Genomic DNA, 18,115 nt, shown 5'->3' on the forward strand with positions numbered 1-18,115 from the left:
GCCTTGCGGCTTTCGGGGACATTCGAATTGTTGGGCAGCGAGTGGGCAAGCGGGAGTGGGGTTATGATTCTAGATCGGACTCTATGTCAACTTAAAACACGCGAATTTTCAAATTAGTACTAGAAAAGTTTCTACTCTCACGTCACCAAAACCACACCAAAAAAAGTTTTTTGGTGTGGTTTTAATGGTGACGTGAGAGTAAGACGTGAATGCCCTAAAGACGGATTTTTTTGTGCTTCTTCTGGTGCCCCCTCAGACGTGATGCCCTAGGCAATTGCTTAATTTGATTAAGGGTTAATCCGTCACTGATTGTTATCAAATTACAATTATTTCTTTATTTTATTTCTTGTTTTTTTTTTTCAACCGATTTTTCGGGCTACGGCTCTGGAGTCTGGGCTCTAGCTCCTATATGTTATTGGTCTGTTTCTAGCTCTTTTGATCATGTCAATCACGTATGTCAATGTCACATGTTCACAGACATTGTATGGTATGGATCTTAGAGCACAGAGTAGGTAGGTAGGTACTTTGTATGGGTGAACTGGGATGAACCAATGGTCACACGGAGTGATTACATACTCTTTTTTTTTTTTTCTCTTTCGTCTGGCTTTACAAAGATTAGCCAATGTCAAGTTTGTAGTTATTTGTAACAAGTTAGATAAAACTATACAAGTATGGACCCCATCTGTGCCGGCACTCGCCGACATACGCACGGCACCCCTTTAGAGCGCTTTCCAGTCAGTTTTAACAAAAAAAAAAACACTGCAAAAAGGCAGAGCACGCCCGCCAGCTAACACCAACACAGACGAAGTCCGATTACATACTCTTTGATGGTCACAGTCCGCCGAGGTAAATTAGTGTATTATCTATGGTTCGCCGCCAAAGAGTATACTACCACTTACCTACGTTGACGTTCTGCCGCCGCCGCCGCCTGCAGCAGACCGCCATTTTGTTTGTAAAGCCGAGCCCCGTAGCGCATAGCGTCCTGTAGGAAACCGATAACCTCAAAATTATATCTTAATTAATTGTAATGAAAAGTTATAGAATTTAAGCAAATGAACTGATTGAGAATTGAATTATAACTGAGTGATTAATTATTGTACAATAAAAGCTCCATCATGGAAGGCCCAAATCGTGGATTCCGAGGTGGCGGACGCGGTGGTCCTCGCGGTCGTGGTGGTTTTGAGATGCGTGGAAGGTAAGCATAAATACTTATTATGATGATTGAGTCATGGAATAAAGAAAGATTAGGTAGTCTTAGAGTTTTAATTTAACTCAATTTAAATATTGATTTGTAAGTTTTAAGTATCAGTTTTATCATTGTCTTCGTTTTTTGAATAGGGGGGGCGGACCTGGCATGCGAGGCCGTGGCGGTGGAGGCCTACCTCCTAGAGGGGGTGGTCCACCTCGTGGAGGACCACGTGGTTTCCGAGGAGGACCAATGCGCGGTGGTGGGGCCGAAAGAGGCGGTAGATTCCCTCCAGGGCCTCAGGGACCGGGCCCTCATCCTGTACCTACAATAGAATCTCGAGGACCTCCACAAAGTAATAATTTACAGTAATTGGCGATCTTTATGGTCATTCTGAATTATGAACCATGCTGTGAGTTTAACCAAGCAATATAACTACCTCAAACTTGCGCACAGAGAGCTTGAAATTGTGGCATTTGTCACCATATTACTGACAAAATAATGTTATTTTTAAAAAGTTTAACAAACATTATTTTGCTATCATAGATTGGAAAAGTTATAGTTCCAACTGTGTGATTGCAAGATCAGTAGGATTAAAATAATTTTTTGTTTTCTTATGTAAGTTGTCCTTAAAACAATCCAAGTTATCATTAAAATACATCAGGATGATCAAAATCACTATGTATGCACTTGGTAAACCAAACAACAGGAATAAACTTGCTGCCACTTTAGAAATGACCATCTGTACAGTAAGCCCAACATCTTACCATTAGGCTATCACTGCTTATCTCATAACGGATTGGGAAAACTATTGTGGGATAGTTTATATCCCACAATCATTCTCCCATTATTTCCTATGTATGGAGAAGTGCATAGAAAGGACCCCCTTAAGAGAATTTGGTGTAACAATGTGATTTATTGATGTAATATCTATTAAGGAGGAGGCTTCAACAACAACAGAGGTGGCCCGGGTGGCATGCGGGGCAGAGGCGGCCGGGGGAGAGGAGACTTTGGACCTCGCACTGATAGAGGAGGTCGTGGAGGCATGCCAATGAGAGGTAACATTATGTTCTGGCTTTGTCTATTTTTGCAATTGTCTGTATTAAATTGTTTCAGTCTACCAATTTTGATTGTCTAACTATAATATTAATATACTTGTTCTAATTTTGTTCTGTATACATACAAAATTTAGAAATTCTCTAAAACTAAGTTAACAACAAAATAACAAATATTGACTTGCAACTATGCCTTGATAACTTTATAATCCCATGTTTTTTCATGACAAATCTTGAACTATGTTTGCACCTAATCACTTTTAACCCAATTGCACAACACAAATGGTCATGTGTTCATCAGTCTATGTATGTTTGATTGTTCCATTGTGACATTATAATACTAAAGATATTAAATTATATCATATTTTATCAAAAGAGACGCATTTTGTTCACATAATAAACACCAGATCTGATACAGTGCATATCAGTCAGGTTTTTGAAAACTAAATTATTATAGATATAGGACAGAAGAATGATAGTTGTTTCACTCTGTCAGGTCGAGGTGGCAGAGGAGGAGGCCCGCCGCCGACGGGCCCGCATGGTGCGCCCGCGCCCGCACCCGGCGTCCACAGCGCGCCGCCGCGCCCCGCGCCGCACCCGGCGCCACCCGGCCCGCAAGCCGCGCCCTTCAAGCGAGGCGGAGGACCACCACACGGCGGCCCTGGAGGACCACCGAAACGCGGAAGGTATTACCACTGAATACTAACTAGTACTACATGAAGAAGCAATACTCCAGCCAATTTATCAGAGCCTGCATTGTAGTAGCACTTATGTCACTCATTTCTCAACCTGTTGTTACGTGAACGAGAAGCACTGATGTCGCTTATGTATAGTGCTGTCTCTGACCTTCTCAATTGGCTTTGCTCATACCTGGGCCCTGCCCAGCCCTACCTCATTGTTTTTAGGGTTCCATACCTCAAAAGGAATAACGAAATTGCACCTGCGTTAATTAATCAACAATATAATTTTTCGGGCGCAGCGGTCTATCGAGAGCAATCAACGAAACTTTTTATAAGTTTTGTAGATAATATTAGCCGTGTTGTAAATGTTTTTGCAAATGTTATGTTCTTGTCTAGGTTCGAAGGACCACGCGGCGGCGGTCGGCCAGCGGGTTACCAGCCAGCGGCTGCCCATAATGCTCCGCCAGCCAACGGGTACGGACAATCTGAGTATGTATACATTACCATTATGGTACTGAAAGCATTAGAGGATTATGATTCAGAGCAATGCTATGCCTGCTGCTATCCATTTTAACTTTTAGGAAATATTATGTGGTACCTATTGTACTGAAAGACTGCATCTGCGCTACAATACAGCGGCTTGCATTGATTCAAATAAATCGTGCGGTAAATAATTGATAAGACGTGTACGAATATACAATACATCATAGAGTACTGCTATCGCGCGAAACTGCACCTATTTTGAATGCAACCTTAATGTTTCATGCTGCAAATATCCATTTTGTATTAGAATTATTATATGATGATCCAAGTTCTTGATAGGAATGTGCCGTCTGATACACAAATGACGCTATAAACCTCACTGATGATATTTGGGATGGACTATGCTAACACTGCTTATCAAGATATACTTTCTTATACACTTGTTTAACTTCAGGCACACCGGGTACCAGCCCTACGAACAACCGCCGGCAGATCCGTACGCGCCACAGTCATACGGCTCAAGGTAATGAATATTCCACAATTAGTTTTTACTGAAAATGATATTCCAATTTTCGCACTTAAAATCGTTTGCTACATTAAAACTAGATGTTTTTCTTTTTCTAACACGCAGCAATGCTAGTGTCCTCGCTCGTACACTCTTTAGCGTCTTAGCTTGGTACTATGACAAATCATTCGCGTGAGATATTTAAAAAATAAAACGAGATTACAATGAAATAATTTTCAAGTGTAAGACAGCTGTAAGATTTGCTTCATGATTTTTCACAGGATACAGGTTTAGGTAGCAATGTCTATCTCTAAGGAGTAGTAACTTGTTTTATCTTTTTCCCAATATGTTTGAATTTACAGCCATGAAGGTTTATACCTACCTCAGTAACCATTCTCTATTTTGGTCCTCCTTAAGTTGTATCTTCAAATAGTAGAGTGTAAACATCAAAACCTGTAAATAGCATGATGAAACTACAAAGCGATAGGAATTGCCGTCTGATACTTAGATGCAGATATTATACAAACTGATTTTATCTCTTTATAATAATAAATAGAGGAATACAAGAGAGCCAATTGAAGCATCTGTCATTGTTTCAGCACATATCAAGGAAACTACTCTCAGACACCAGCGCAGACTGGTTCCACATACAATTCCGGCTACGGCTCCAATTATGGCTACTCCAGTGGCAGCCATGGCTATGAAAATGAGGGTTATGGGTAAATGTAATTTAAATCCATACTAATAGTGTATAAAGTGTGTGTGCCTGTCTGTTAGTTTTTACAGCCCAACAGTTTAACAGATTTTGATGAAATTTGGTACATACCAAGTTAGCTTACATCTTGGGGATGGACATAGGCTACTTTTTATGCCCATCTATTTAACCAATTTATATGAAGCCTTTGCCTCTGCCGTCGTTGATAAAGGAGCAACACAAGCAACTCTTACCTCTATATCTCTGAACCGAACCAGAAGTATTCACGCCCTGCTAACGCTCGTCGAACGCCGTACTGAGCGCGGTGATATGTACGCTACGCAACGCCAATCTACCGATGCGTACTAGCTCATAGATGTGTGTTTGATGCAGTGGCGCGGGCGACGCGGGCTACGGAGCGGGCGAGGCGGCGTACGGCGCCGCGCCCGCCTACGACTCGTACTCGCAACCCGCCTACAGCTCCTACCAGGCGCCGCAGCCGCAGTACAACAGCTACGGTAAGCACCACGCCCGCTCGCACTAGCCTCAGCACACGCGTCGCGCCCTGTACTTTCATACTCAATATCAGGAGCCGGCGAGTTAAACTGTGTATCTGATCAAAATATTTTTTGAAGTAAAAACTTCTTTAGCAATAATTTGAAGGTCGCGTCATCGACATGCTAATGTTAATAGATAGATGTTTTGTTAGTGGTTTTAATTTACAAGGTATGAAACTTTAATTTTTGATACTACAATTTTTAAATTTTCACTTCTGTTGACAGTCCCTGTTGACTGACTGCCAATTTTTTTTATTATCAGCATCTTTTGGCTCATTGAATACAAATCTAAACTTATTTCCAAGCAAAATTGCCTAAAACGGCGCAGTGGAAAGTTCATGATTTCGATTACTGAATGCAAATCTGAACTCATATCCAAGAGAAACTTGTCTTAGTGATTTCAATAAATACAATAGTTATAGTAAAATTAGTACAACAGGTTTCATTCAGCGTTTTGCTCCTGTAAAATTTAATTTCGTACATTGTTTTGTTCGCCTGCTCCTCATGTTGTTGTAAAGACGCGTATGCTGAGGCGCATTTAGGGCCATCACTTATAACCATCGGAAATCGTACCGCTTGCACACTACAATGTTGAACAGCTCAATGTTGAACCCTAAATATTGAACAGTTCAATGTTGAACAGCTCATTGTTGAACACTAAATGTTGAACTGCTAAATTAATGCTGATTGCTCACTAGGCATAGGCAAGTGCCCATTTTTCAGCACTGAAAATGCGAGTCATCATTTGAGCGGCTTCAAATTAGCATAGGTTTTGCGCTTATAAGCTCATTGTCGTACGCGCGCGAGCCATTTCTTCGTCGAAACTTGGAATCCATATGGGTACTCACTGACTCACTGATTCAAATTTTTGACTAGTGATGGGCATTATTGCTACTTTTAGATTATTTTCATTTGTGTCGATTTCACAGGTGATTTTTCACAGAATGTAATTTTTCGATTTTCGCACTTACAATCGTTTGCTACATTAATATAACTAGAAATTATGATTAAGACCACTAGCGCTGATATAATCACAGATAGTTTATCACGGAAAGTGTTTTTTTTGACACTTACAATCATATAAGTGTACGATGATCATGTGGCATCGCACGCACTGCAGGCGCCGAGGGGATCATATACGTGTTAATAACATCATGTTTATTTCTGTAGTGCGACTGATGTGAGCCACTGGTGATGTCATACGCATTTTCAATACTGAAAAATGACACTTGCAATGTGGGCTGACACGTCTGATCAGCATTAAATCTCACATTTTAATGTCAAAGATGCTATAGGTGAAAAATGCAGGGTAATCCTTTATACTTTACTGGATAACACAACATTTTTCAAGGTACTACTGTACATAGACTTGCTTAGATTAATCTGTATGATATGTTCCAATAGAATTAATTTTTGATCTAGCTCCAGTCACATGTTCAGGCACGAAATATTGCTTGTTACTAAAACAGCGTAGGTCGACTGGTACAGTCAACAGGTGTATTAACATACTTTAGGGCTATGCCTTCTCTTTGATTATAAAGAAACATGACATCATTACAAGTGTCAGCAAGTATCAAAAGTAAATAATGCATTATCTTGATACACAAGTTATGCTAGTTTGTGGGAATTTTTTGAACATTAAGTTTAAGTATTTAGGTAGATGACATAATTCAGCCATTATAATTATGTAATATATTTTTAGTTAAAAAGTTGAAAATATAAAAAAAAAACTAAAACAAACCTGCGTAGTACCTACTGCATCATTTAAACGTGGTACATACTTACTTTTTTTATAATATGTATAGATGCTGTAAAATTCACTCGGCATTTCAAGGATTTTAATATTAATGGATACTTCGAAAGGGACTTTTATGTTCTCTCAAAATATCAGTAATAGACATAATAGCACATTGATATCTTCCCGTCAATGATATTCACCACAAATGTTGAACACAGAACCGTTCAAACACTCTCCCAGGCAAAGTTGCAATTTTACCAAGTTAACAGTCTGAAATATTTTATAGAAGCCATTTATGAAAATTAAGATTTTCTTATAAAGGTATAATCAAATAAATTAATCATTATTTTATGAATGAAAATGAACCACAGCATTATAATTATAGGTCCTCAACAACGGCGATACGACTAGGAACACAAGATTTAGCGTCGATATGTCTCAGGCATTGAGAGTGGAGTATGAAACAATACTTTACGTCTAGAATAGTAGGATAAAAACACAACTATTCATGTTAATTTAATATCGAAATCCTTTACTAATTAATATACGTGATATTAACAACGTGGTAAAAAACAAAAATTTTGACCATAATAATATTATATAGTGGCAAAATCTCCAAGTTGGTACCACATTTAGTACTTTCCTCTAAATGTTTAAATTAGACAAAAATATACTTAGTTTTTAGTGAAGTGGGGATCAAATTCCATTTTACCACATATGTACCTAGATTGAGGCTACCAACTTATTACCCGACTACGGCAAAGCCGAAAGGAAGGATTACGATTTTTTATATTTAGTGTTTATGACCCCAGATTATTTATTTAAAAAAAAAATAACTCAGAAAATTTAGTACGAAAAGAATAGATATAAAGTTAGATATATAGTTTGTTGAAAATTCTTGTATGGAAAGCTATACAAACAACATAATATGTAGGTATGTGAAAATTTATAAGAAGTGCACACAGAGTGCATAAGAGTATATACAGATTATGGTACTTATTTAAATAGAACCTCACATAGATATAGAAAAGTATCACTATTCACTATTATACTATATAAATGCAACTAATATAAAGTTTAACAATGATGACCACAAAGTATAAACCAAAGGAATTTATATGTACGATTTAATACGAACTACAGGTCTAAGATCAATACGCAGATTGCCCGTTTAATATTTTATTTGTCATATGTTTCGTAATATTAATAAATAAGAATAGGAAAATAAATAAGAAAAGGGCAAATCAAACCAAAAAATCTGACAAGGCTAGCAAAAAATACCCATATAATGCATACATGATGAATAAAGTGAAAGTGACCAGTACAATTACTATTGATACAATAATAAATAATATAGGAAAAAATATGTAAATTATAATGTGTGAATTTGTAAAACACAATATATTTGTGAATTTCCAAAAACTTGCAACCTTATGTCTATGTATCATAGTAGTACATAATATAGTATGTATCGTATAGAGCTAGTAGAAATTTCAACACTAGATAATAGGGATTAGAAATCTTATGAATAGCAATTTTAGCAAAACCTCTATGAACCAACGATTTTATTAATACACACGCATTTAATTTAATCAAATTAAGCATAGCATCAATATTTGTTACTTGTTTGTATTACAGGCAGTTGGTGATCTCTTTGAGTCATAAGAAAAACTAAGAAAATCTATACAGAACCCTAACTATAGATAAGCTGGAACAATTTATACCAAGCATCAATGGATGCTTGAATGTCATAATGAGGAATATTGTTATATAACATGATCTGTGTAACTTTTTGTTTAAATTATTGACTCTAGTATATTAATGACGATGTGACTAAAATATGATAAAATGTCATAAGAAGAAGGTTAGCATATTGATGAAATGTGTTTCGTCACAAAGATAAATGAATTTCCCTAATACACTTTGTATTAAAACATTTATAGGTAACCAATGGTATGTAAAAAGTACCATGCTTAGAAATAAGGAACTTATGATTAATAAAATTTAATGCTACAAATTGCGCACTTTTTTATTGCCTTGAAAATCTCCATAAAGCCAAAGCGAAAGGTATACAACAATAATTTGTTGATATCTATGGCAAAATATGTTTAAGTACTTTATTGAAAAAACCTAATGGTGTTTTATAATCACCAAAGATCCAATTAATAAATTTAAGTGAAAAAAGATGTGTGCAAGTTCACACGCGGTAGAAGTGAAACCTTCATGAAATAAACTCCGAGAGAATGAGACGAATGTACAGTATCAATTAAACGATTTATTTATTATTGATATCATTATCAAGTTCTAAAAAATATTTTACATTTTATTGTATGATATATATTTATTAATTAGTCTAGGAATACAGAAATTATTTACAGGAAAATTGTTGGGATTTAGCAACATAGGTAAACATTTTACACAAAAGATCTTTTTGGGTTTGATTGGAAAAGGCTCAATAGATGCCTTACACATAATAATTATGTTTTAGAATAATATAATAATATACTAATTTTAGTACCTATAGAGGAATCATCCTGTAGAAATTAATAGATATGTCTTTTGGATATAAGCTAAAATTAACAATTAGAGGAGTCGAGCTAACGTAGAGCGCTCTCTTTTGCACAATTATTATTGTATGGAAGGAAAAAGGATGCACTAGTGATTGGTCAGTGGGTGTAACCTAAAAATCTAAGGTGTGTGTTTATATTGCTCCCTACAAAACACCTTAAAGTGGCCTATGTGCGTTATGTGACCGAAGATGTTGTGTGGTTTCTTACTTCTTATTTATTAGCTCATTTCGATGAACAGAGTATAGGCTACTTTGGTTGAAAATTGCTACTCTATTTAAGGCTTCAAATGTAGCAAAAACATAGCACCATCTCATAAAACAGACACAAACCGTGTCCCTGGTTTCGTTCTGGATTAAGTCACTTTAGTGACAAAAGGTAACAATTTATATAATTATACTAATTTATATTATACTGTTCTACTATAAAATTATTTTATTTTGCAGGTAATAAAATGCAGATTGCATTATTTTGATTGCTTTACAAAGAAACTCTATAATCTTCTCAGTAAAGTTCTTTTAATGTAGAGTGTATACTATATGAACCTTTTATTTAGACTTGTAATATTTTCTGGTTCAATCAATAATTACAAAAGTTTACACACTTGTAACTTTGTAAAAGTAGTTGAAATTATTTTATGTGACTTTTTTTACACAGAACAGCAGGATCGGTTACACGCAATAGTTATTATGATAATAATCGGATCTGAACCGAATAATAATATCAAGTATATGATTCCTGTACCAGATATAATAGCCGAGTCATTAGCGTACTAGGATGCAATTCTAGCACAAGCTTCGTGAGCAGCACGACAGATCTAGCGAGAGTAGTCTAAACTACTTCGAAGATATAGTATAGTTATGAAATGCAGGTAACCATTGCTTCATATATATTATTTAGATATATTTAGATAGAAAACGTTATTTTAAATTTTAATCTTAGTTTTAAGACATTCATGGCAAATGAACCAATACTGAATAATAAGAAAAGAAAAATAACGCCGAAGATATACATTGCACAGTATCGTAATCGTGCTGATTTTACTATAATATACTGACGTCTTAGCGGTGAAGTAAATATAAGAAAATTAAAATAGTGGTAACAAAAATATACCCAAGCTGCAAATGCAATGCAGAAACAGGTAACTTGGAACGATGAACGAAAATAGCCTGTCTTTCCCTAGGGTTATGGCTATCCTTGAAGAGCCTGATAATTAATATTTAAAGATTCGACATGCATGCAAGGTATAAAATATACTTGTATCAAAAAGTGCATATCATATAGAAAAGTGTATAAGATTAAGATATTTCGAAGAATACATATATAAGATTTAGGTATGATGGAAATAACATTTCCGGTTGATATAACTTGAATGTATAAGAAACAATGGCAAAACTAAAATCTTCAAAGTGATAGAAATTTGAAATGATTAGTAGACAATAACCTGTGTTGTCCTCAATACATTCAGATTGATATATTATTTAGTGTATTATAAGAAAAATAGTTGAAACAATCTAAGCCAGTAAAAATATTTATCATACAATTCGTATTACACATATCGATAAATATGCAATATAAATAAGAATCAAAATAAAACAATGGGTTTAGAAACGATTTTGAAGTTATTAACTAAATGGTTATGATTATTAAAATTAGCAATTATTCATAAATAAATTTATGAATATTAATGAGCTAAAGCTAAGTTTATAGGTAGGATAAGAAATTGTAATTATTGTTCTGGAGATGGGTTCACAAAAATGGCTTAAAATTTACATCTTAAATTTTTGGCTCTAACAACTAAGGTCACATATGGCTGGAAAGTCTATAAGAATACATACTAAAAAATACTTTTTCTAACTGGAGCATTCACACGTACATGTCTATATTACCACAATATGTATTGTTGACGACCGTTTCCTATATAAAGTAATACAAAATATAGGTTTTTAGTCTTATACGTTAGAATTTAGATAATAAGTAAATAAAATAATAATATAACTTAACATCGAAATAGTGATGTGATTGAGTAAAAACTTTTTATTTAAGGATTTTAGTATATTACGTATTTAAATATTTACCTTTTTTATGTTGCTAATAATGTTATTCTAAACTTTCAGAATATGGATGAAAATAACATGTAAATAAAAAGTATTGAAGATACTTACATGCCAGTCAAAACTCATCATCAAATACAAGTGACGACACGCTGGACATCAGAAATGGAGGTAGGTATTTATGATATAATATTAGGTTATCACTAAGGCGCTATCTCCTCGGACTATAATAGTAAATCGTGGCGATAGTCTTACCGTCTGACAAAATTCATCCGTAATCAAGTAAATACATCCGTACAAACACACGGCAACAGTAATTTGATTAAACATTATCAATTCTTTTATTTAGGCAACTTTTATATAAATGGATTGCTTCTAAAGAAGTTTGTTACGTTTTTACCGCCCATCTGTTTAACCTATTATGACGTGTACGGAGATAGCTTGTATCTCTGGTGGAACATAATGCTACTTTTAGTCCCGGAAAATCAGAGTTCCCACGGAATTTTTGAAAATCTAATTAAATTTTTTTTTTAGATAGTAAATCCACGCGGCATCTTTCTGTTAGAAAGATAGCTTGTGTATCGGAGACGTACATAGGCAATTATCATCCAGGAAAATCGGGAGTTCTGACGGGATTTTTAGAAAACCTAAATTCAGCACGGATGAAATCGCGGGCATCTCTAGTATTCAATAAAGATTAAAGTATTTTATAAACTTTTTAATGAACATATTATTTTTCTGTACTTAGGTTATATGACATGCTGTTCTGGGATGGGGAACATTACGTCTGCGACACGCAACAGGGTTCGAGGCAGGCTGCGTCATTCGGCTTCTGCGATAAATATAGGTATGGGCACGAATCTCGAGGCATGAGCTTGGATACTTGCGCATGTGTACATCACTTACGTGATTGCGTGGCAGACTGTACAGTGTACAAAGACGCGCGGTAATCAATGCGGGCCAGCCAACCCATCGCGGACACTACGCCCATTACAGTCTGCTAATTAGATCCAAAACATAAGTTCTGCGCAATCGAGATCATGCCTCTAGTATCTTGCCGATACCTGTATCTACCAACAAGCGCGCGGGCAGGCCGCGCGCCGTCGGCTCCTGTCCAGTCAGGTTTATAGTGCGCGCAAAACGCTGAGATCTGTTTTAGTACAATGCGCAGTCATACGCGTCGTGTTCAGATTAGTCTACTTGTTTTGCGCGTACTATACTGCGTTCTAGGCGAGTAAATGTGCGATAAATCCAGATTTATTTAAATTTTTCCACTGTTAATTGTATTACTTATCGTTGTTTCAGAAATGATAAATAATTTAATTCTTAAGACATTACACGATTAAATAAATTATTATAAAAGTCATACTGCATTTTTTTCTTTTGTAGAAAACCCTAGATGTCGACCAAATTCCAACCACTTCATAGTTAGGGAAAAACAGTAATCGACAATCTTTATGGCTCCTCTGAACATATACCGCTTGGCGCTTTCGATGTGCAAAACGTCGTAGTCCCCCTTACGGCGTACGCGCGCTTACTGTGTGCAAGTTGAGCTCGTATTGGTCGCTCGAACTAGCCGTTTAAGAGCGGTTATAAACGTTGCATGCCAATGACTACAAGCACTGGAGTGTCTTTCCTCTCTCGTCTGGCTTTACAAAGATTAGCCAATGTCAAGTTTGTAATTATGTGTAACAAGTTAGGGAAACTATACAAGTATGGACCCCATTTGTGCCAGCGCACGCCGACATACGCACGGCACCCCCTTAAAGCACTTTCCAGTCAGCTTTAACAACAAAAACACTCCAAAAAGGCAGAGCACGCCCGCCAGATAATACCAACACAGACGAAGTCCCTGGAGTGTCTATACTTATGAAGTCCCTGGAGGAGTGTCTATACTTATTTTTTTTTTTGGTAAGGACACCACCGGCGACTATAATAATGATTGTTTTTTTTTAACGTAGAACCTCAGCAGTCGGCGGTGGTATCGTTACCAAAATTAAATGACACCCCAGTGTGGTGTTGTTGACCAGACATAGAGCGCCGCCGTGTGCACTCAATATTAATCGACTCTAAAGGCATTTATATATTCTATTTTGCATCCCGCTGATTATAACCTGAGCGCTGCAAACGGAAGTACCATAAAAACATACGGTACTATTCAGTTAGATTTAAACTTAGGATTAAGACGTTCCTTTAAATGGAATTTTATTATTGCAGATGTTGGCATACCAATAATTGGTTCTGATTTCTTGTGTCATTATAACTTGTTACCGGACTGTCGCAACAAACGTATCATAGATGGGAACACAAAACTGACTGTTTGTGCCGTTCTAGCACAAACAGAAGAAAACAGTATTAAAGCTGTGTCTTCTAGCAACACACCTTTCTCTGAGGTACTTGCTGAGTTCCCTGATATTACACGACCCCCTGGCTTACCCAGGTTTGTAAAGCACAACACAGTGCACTATATTAAAACGACAGAAGGCAATCCGGTATCTTGTCGACCGCGCCGTTTGGCACCCCAAAAACTCATTGCTGCCAAGCAGGAATTTGAGAGTATGGTGCAGTGCGGCACGGCTCGGCCTTCAAAAAGTTCATGGGCATCTCCTTTACATTTAACTACAAAAAAGGACAAAACTTGGCGTCCATGCGGCGATTATCGCGCCCTGAACGCCAGGACTGTCCCAGATAGGTACCCCATTAGGCATATCAACGATTTTACCAACAGCCTTGCTGGTTCTACTATTTTTAGTACCCTGGACCTTGTCAAAGCTTATCACCAAATACCTGTCCATAAGGAAGACATTGCGAAGACAGCTATCGTTACCCCGTTTGGCCTCTTCGAATTTCCTTTTATGACTTTTGGTCTGCGAAATGCTGGACAAACTTTCCAGCGGTTCATCGATGAGGTCACACGGGGTCTCGATTTTTGTTTCCCATACATTGATGATGTTCTTGTTTTCTCCCCAGATGTGGAGACCCACAAAGAGCACCTCCGGGCTCTTTTTAAACGGTTCCAAGAGTATGGAGTAGTAATTAACCCATCCAAATGCATTCTTGGAGCAACAGAGGTTCTTTTTCTTGGATATATCATCAATGCTCAAGGCACCCGTCCCCCTCAGGACCGTGTTCAAAATTTACTTGATTTTCCACCACCTGAGACAGTGCAGGCTATGAGGAGGTTCCTTGGCATGCTAAACTTTTATCGCAGGTTTATTCCCCATGCTGCACAGTTTCAGGCACCATTAATCGACGCTCTTGTTTCAACCAACAGCAAAGGTTCTAAACCATTTCCATGGACACCTGAGCTGCTCAAAAAGTTTGAAGAGTGTAAGAAAAATCTGTGTGATGCAACGCTGCTTCAGCACCCCATAAGTGGTGCAGCTTTAGGCCTCTTTACTGATGCATCTAGTATGCACATCGGTTCCTGCTTACAACAGCTAGTTGATGGAGAATGGGTTCCTCTCGCATTCTTTAGCAAGAAACTCACTCCAAAACAGTCAGACTGGCCAGCCTACTACAGGGAACTTTTGGCGGTGTACGAAAGTGTACAACATTTCCGTCATATCCTTGAGGTTCAGCACTGCACAATCTACACTGATCATAAGCCGTTGTTGTACGCTTTCGTACAACGTCGCGAAAAACTACCTCCCGCTCAACTTAATCAACTATCTTTTATTAGTCAATTTAGTACTGATATTAAATACATAAAAGGAGAAGATAACGTAGTGGCTGACGCTCTGTCACGAATTGACGCCCTCGGCCTTGAGCAAGAGTATGAAGCTCTTGCCAAAGCCCAGGACGATGACCAAGAGCTGCACAAACTCATGCTTTCTAATTCATCCAGTCTTAATTTGACAAAAGTCAAAATTCCTGGCACTGAGATAGCCTTGGTTTGCGACGATTCAACCGGCAAATTTCGACCCTATGTACCTCCTAATTCTCGACGTATGATTTTTTCCAAACTGCACAATTTAAGCCATCCAAGCGCAAGAGCGACTATACGCCTTGTGTCTGATCGGTACGTGTGGCCATCAATCAAAAAAGATTGTCGAGAGTGGTCTCGCACTTGTGACGCTTGTCAGCGTAGCAAAGTGTCCAGACACAATTCCGCTCCACTCGGCAATTTCAGTACACCGACTGGTAGGTTCCTGCATGTCCACATGGACATAATTGGACCACTGCCTGTCTCGGAAGAATACCGATACTGCCTGACGGCAATCGACCGAGTAACCCGGTGGCCAGAAGTGTGGCCCATGCGCACGACCACCGCGGAGGAAGTTTCATCCACCTTCACCCGTGAATGGATATCCCGTTTTGGCGTGCCTTCGGTTATAACAACGGATCGGGGTACTCAATTTGAGTCCGATTTATTCCACCGATTAATGCACAGTTTCGCCACAAGACGGATCCGCACTACGGCTTACCATCCTGCCGCTAATGGAATGATAGAACGCGTTCACCGGCAGCTAAAAGCCTCATTAATGTGCCACGGAGATTCATGGACGAAAGCTCTCCCTTTGGTTCTGTTAGGAATGCGTTCAGCATTCAAACCAGATGTTAACTCAACAGCTGCAGAACTAGTATATGGAGAAACACTCCGTCTCCCTGGAGAAATCGTGGTCGCTGCTCCAGACCAACCCAGGTCTCAGGATGTTGCCGATTTCGTATCGCAATTGCGACAGCACATGTCTAACATCCGGCCAGTGTCAGCATCGCGGCATTCGCAACGGAATGTCTTCCTGTTCAAGAATCTCGAAGTGTCATCACACGTTCTTTTGAGAGATGACGCTGTACGGCGCCCCTTACAGCCTCCCTATACCGGGCCATACAAGGTGCTGCAAAGATCATCGGATAAAAAAACAATCACTATTGACTTCAAAGGGAAACCTGTCGTAGTGACTATTGACAGAGTGAAGCCATACTTCCACGAAGAAGTACCACAGGAAGACCTCTCTACACCGGCACCTTCAGTAAACTACAGGACCCGTTCAGGACGTATGGTGCATTTTAAAAAACCATTTGACATGTAAAATTTTTATTTTTATTTTTTGTCGTGTGCCTATTTTTCTCCGTAGGGGGGTGGTGTGGCGACTGCAACAATTTCTGAACGCAGCCGTCACTCACAACAACTGACGTTTCACACATCTGACACACACTGTCACACAGAGATACTTTTTTACCGCTCTTGGCATGTTGACTCATGCGAGATACATTTTCGGTCTAACTTTAGTAATTAGTAAAGCTAAATATAATTATTACTACATAAAACAGCAGTGTTATTATTGGACCTCGATGTGGGTCCACCGCCAAAGGTGCCTAAAATGCTCACGCCACTGGACAAGCAGCGACGAGTTGAAACTTCCGAAGAATTTATAGACCTGTGCAAGGACAATTTGGAGGAAATTTGCACTCGTATTGTCACCGTTGATGAAACGTGGATCCGACAATACGACCCGGAGTCGAAACAAGAGTAAATGCAATGGATAGAGAAGGGGGAAAAGCCGCCGAAGAAGTTCAAGGTGGAAAAATCGGCTTCCAAACTCATGGCCACCATTTTTTGGGATTGCGAAGGAGTTTTACTCATAGATTACCTCCAAAAAAAAACTACGATGAATACAGAGTATTATGCAGGGCTTTTGAAAAAAGTTCGCGAAGCCATTGTTGAAAAAAGAAGAGGCAAAATCAGCAAAGGAATTTTGTTTCTGCAAGACAATGCGCCGGTTCACACAGCGCGCATTGCGAGGCAAGCCTTGCGAGAAACTGGATTCGATGAAGTGAACCACCCTCCCTATAGTCCAGATCTGGCCCCTAGCGACTATTTTCTATTTAAAAATTTGAAAAAGGACCTTCGGGGACGAAGATTTGGAGATGATGAAGAGATGAAGGCGGCCGTAAATGAACATTTTCAAGCTAAAGACGCGGCTTATTTTTTTTCAGGGATACAAGCCCTCTATAAAAGATGTCAAAAGTGCATTGAAGTCCATGGGGACTATATTGAAAAATAAATTTTATTTAGATTTTTATCTAGACTTTTAATGCCCTAGGCTCAGAACTTTTCAGCCACCCCTCGTACAAGGTACCTTAGGGTCGGCGCACATATGGCGGAGCGCAACGCAGAGCATTTTTCAGTCAAAATGTTATCGACATTGTCCTCATTGAAATATCTAAAATCAATTGTGCATCCGTGCGGATACTCGCGCAGTCCCGCGCATTCTCTGGTAGAAATTCACGTAATGTGTCGCGCGATTAGAAAACTTCGCGGGCATGCTCTGCGCTGCGCTCCGCCATATGTGCGCCGGCCCTTACTGTGCCAGCGGTTAGGACGTCTGCCTCCCATGCGGAAGGTAGAGGGTTCGATCCTGCTTCGAAATTATGTGCGTTTTAAGCAAATATCACTTGCTTCAACGGTGAAGGGAAATATCATGAGAAAACCTGCATGACTGAAAGTTCTCTATAATGATCTCAAAGATGTGTAAAGTCAGCCAATCTGCACTTGGCCAGCGCGGCGTGGTGTTGCTACGGCCAAACCCTTCTCATACGGAGAGGAGAGCCATTCTCAGTAGTGAGCCGGCAATGGGTTGATCATGAATAGG

At 38.5% G+C, this 18,115-nt stretch overlaps 1 protein-coding gene across 4 annotated transcripts; it reads left to right on the forward strand.

The window, feature by feature from the left end:
• Positions 1 to 929: 929 nt before the first annotated feature.
• LOC123864486 (basic salivary proline-rich protein 1-like) lies at positions 930 to 12,742 on the forward strand. 4 transcript variants are annotated; one of them, XR_006795792.1, is made up of 10 exons: positions 931 to 1,195; positions 1,339 to 1,541; positions 2,125 to 2,244; positions 2,738 to 2,927; positions 3,318 to 3,410; positions 3,859 to 3,927; positions 4,509 to 4,628; positions 4,997 to 5,121; positions 11,583 to 11,690; positions 12,268 to 12,742. XR_006795792.1 is itself a non-coding variant. In XM_045904966.1 (9 exons), exons 1-9 carry the CDS (start codon positions 1,116 to 1,118, stop codon positions 7,307 to 7,309), a joined length of 1,011 nt encoding a protein of 336 aa, XP_045760922.1. In that variant the 5' UTR covers positions 930 to 1,115; the 3' UTR covers positions 7,310 to 8,530. The 4 variants fall into 4 exon arrangements, 3 of the variants coding, with proteins under 3 accessions (XP_045760922.1, XP_045760920.1, XP_045760921.1); XM_045904966.1 differs by lacking the exons at positions 11,583 to 11,690; positions 12,268 to 12,742 and adding an exon at positions 7,284 to 8,530 and having other exon boundaries at positions 930 to 1,195; positions 3,318 to 3,395; XM_045904964.1 differs by lacking the exons at positions 11,583 to 11,690; positions 12,268 to 12,742 and adding an exon at positions 7,284 to 8,530.
• The last annotated feature ends 5,373 nt before the right edge of the window (positions 12,743 to 18,115 follow it).

Source organism: Maniola jurtina, chromosome 4 (assembly GCF_905333055.1).
Source record: "Maniola jurtina chromosome 4, ilManJurt1.1, whole genome shotgun sequence".
Lineage (NCBI taxonomy): Eukaryota > Metazoa > Arthropoda > Insecta > Lepidoptera > Nymphalidae > Maniola > Maniola jurtina.

Coding starts and splice junctions, on each gene's coding strand:
- LOC123864486 (XM_045904964.1), top strand. CDS start 1,116: ATGGAAGGCCCAAATCGTGGATTCCGAGGTGGCGGACGCGGTGGTCCT. Junction 3,411..3,858: donor AACGGGTACGGACAATCTGA/GTATGTATACAT, acceptor GTTTAACTTCAG/GCACACCGGGTACCAGCCCT. Junction 5,122..7,283: donor GCCGCAGTACAACAGCTACG/GTAAGCACCACG, acceptor TTATAATTATAG/GTCCTCAACAACGGCGATAC.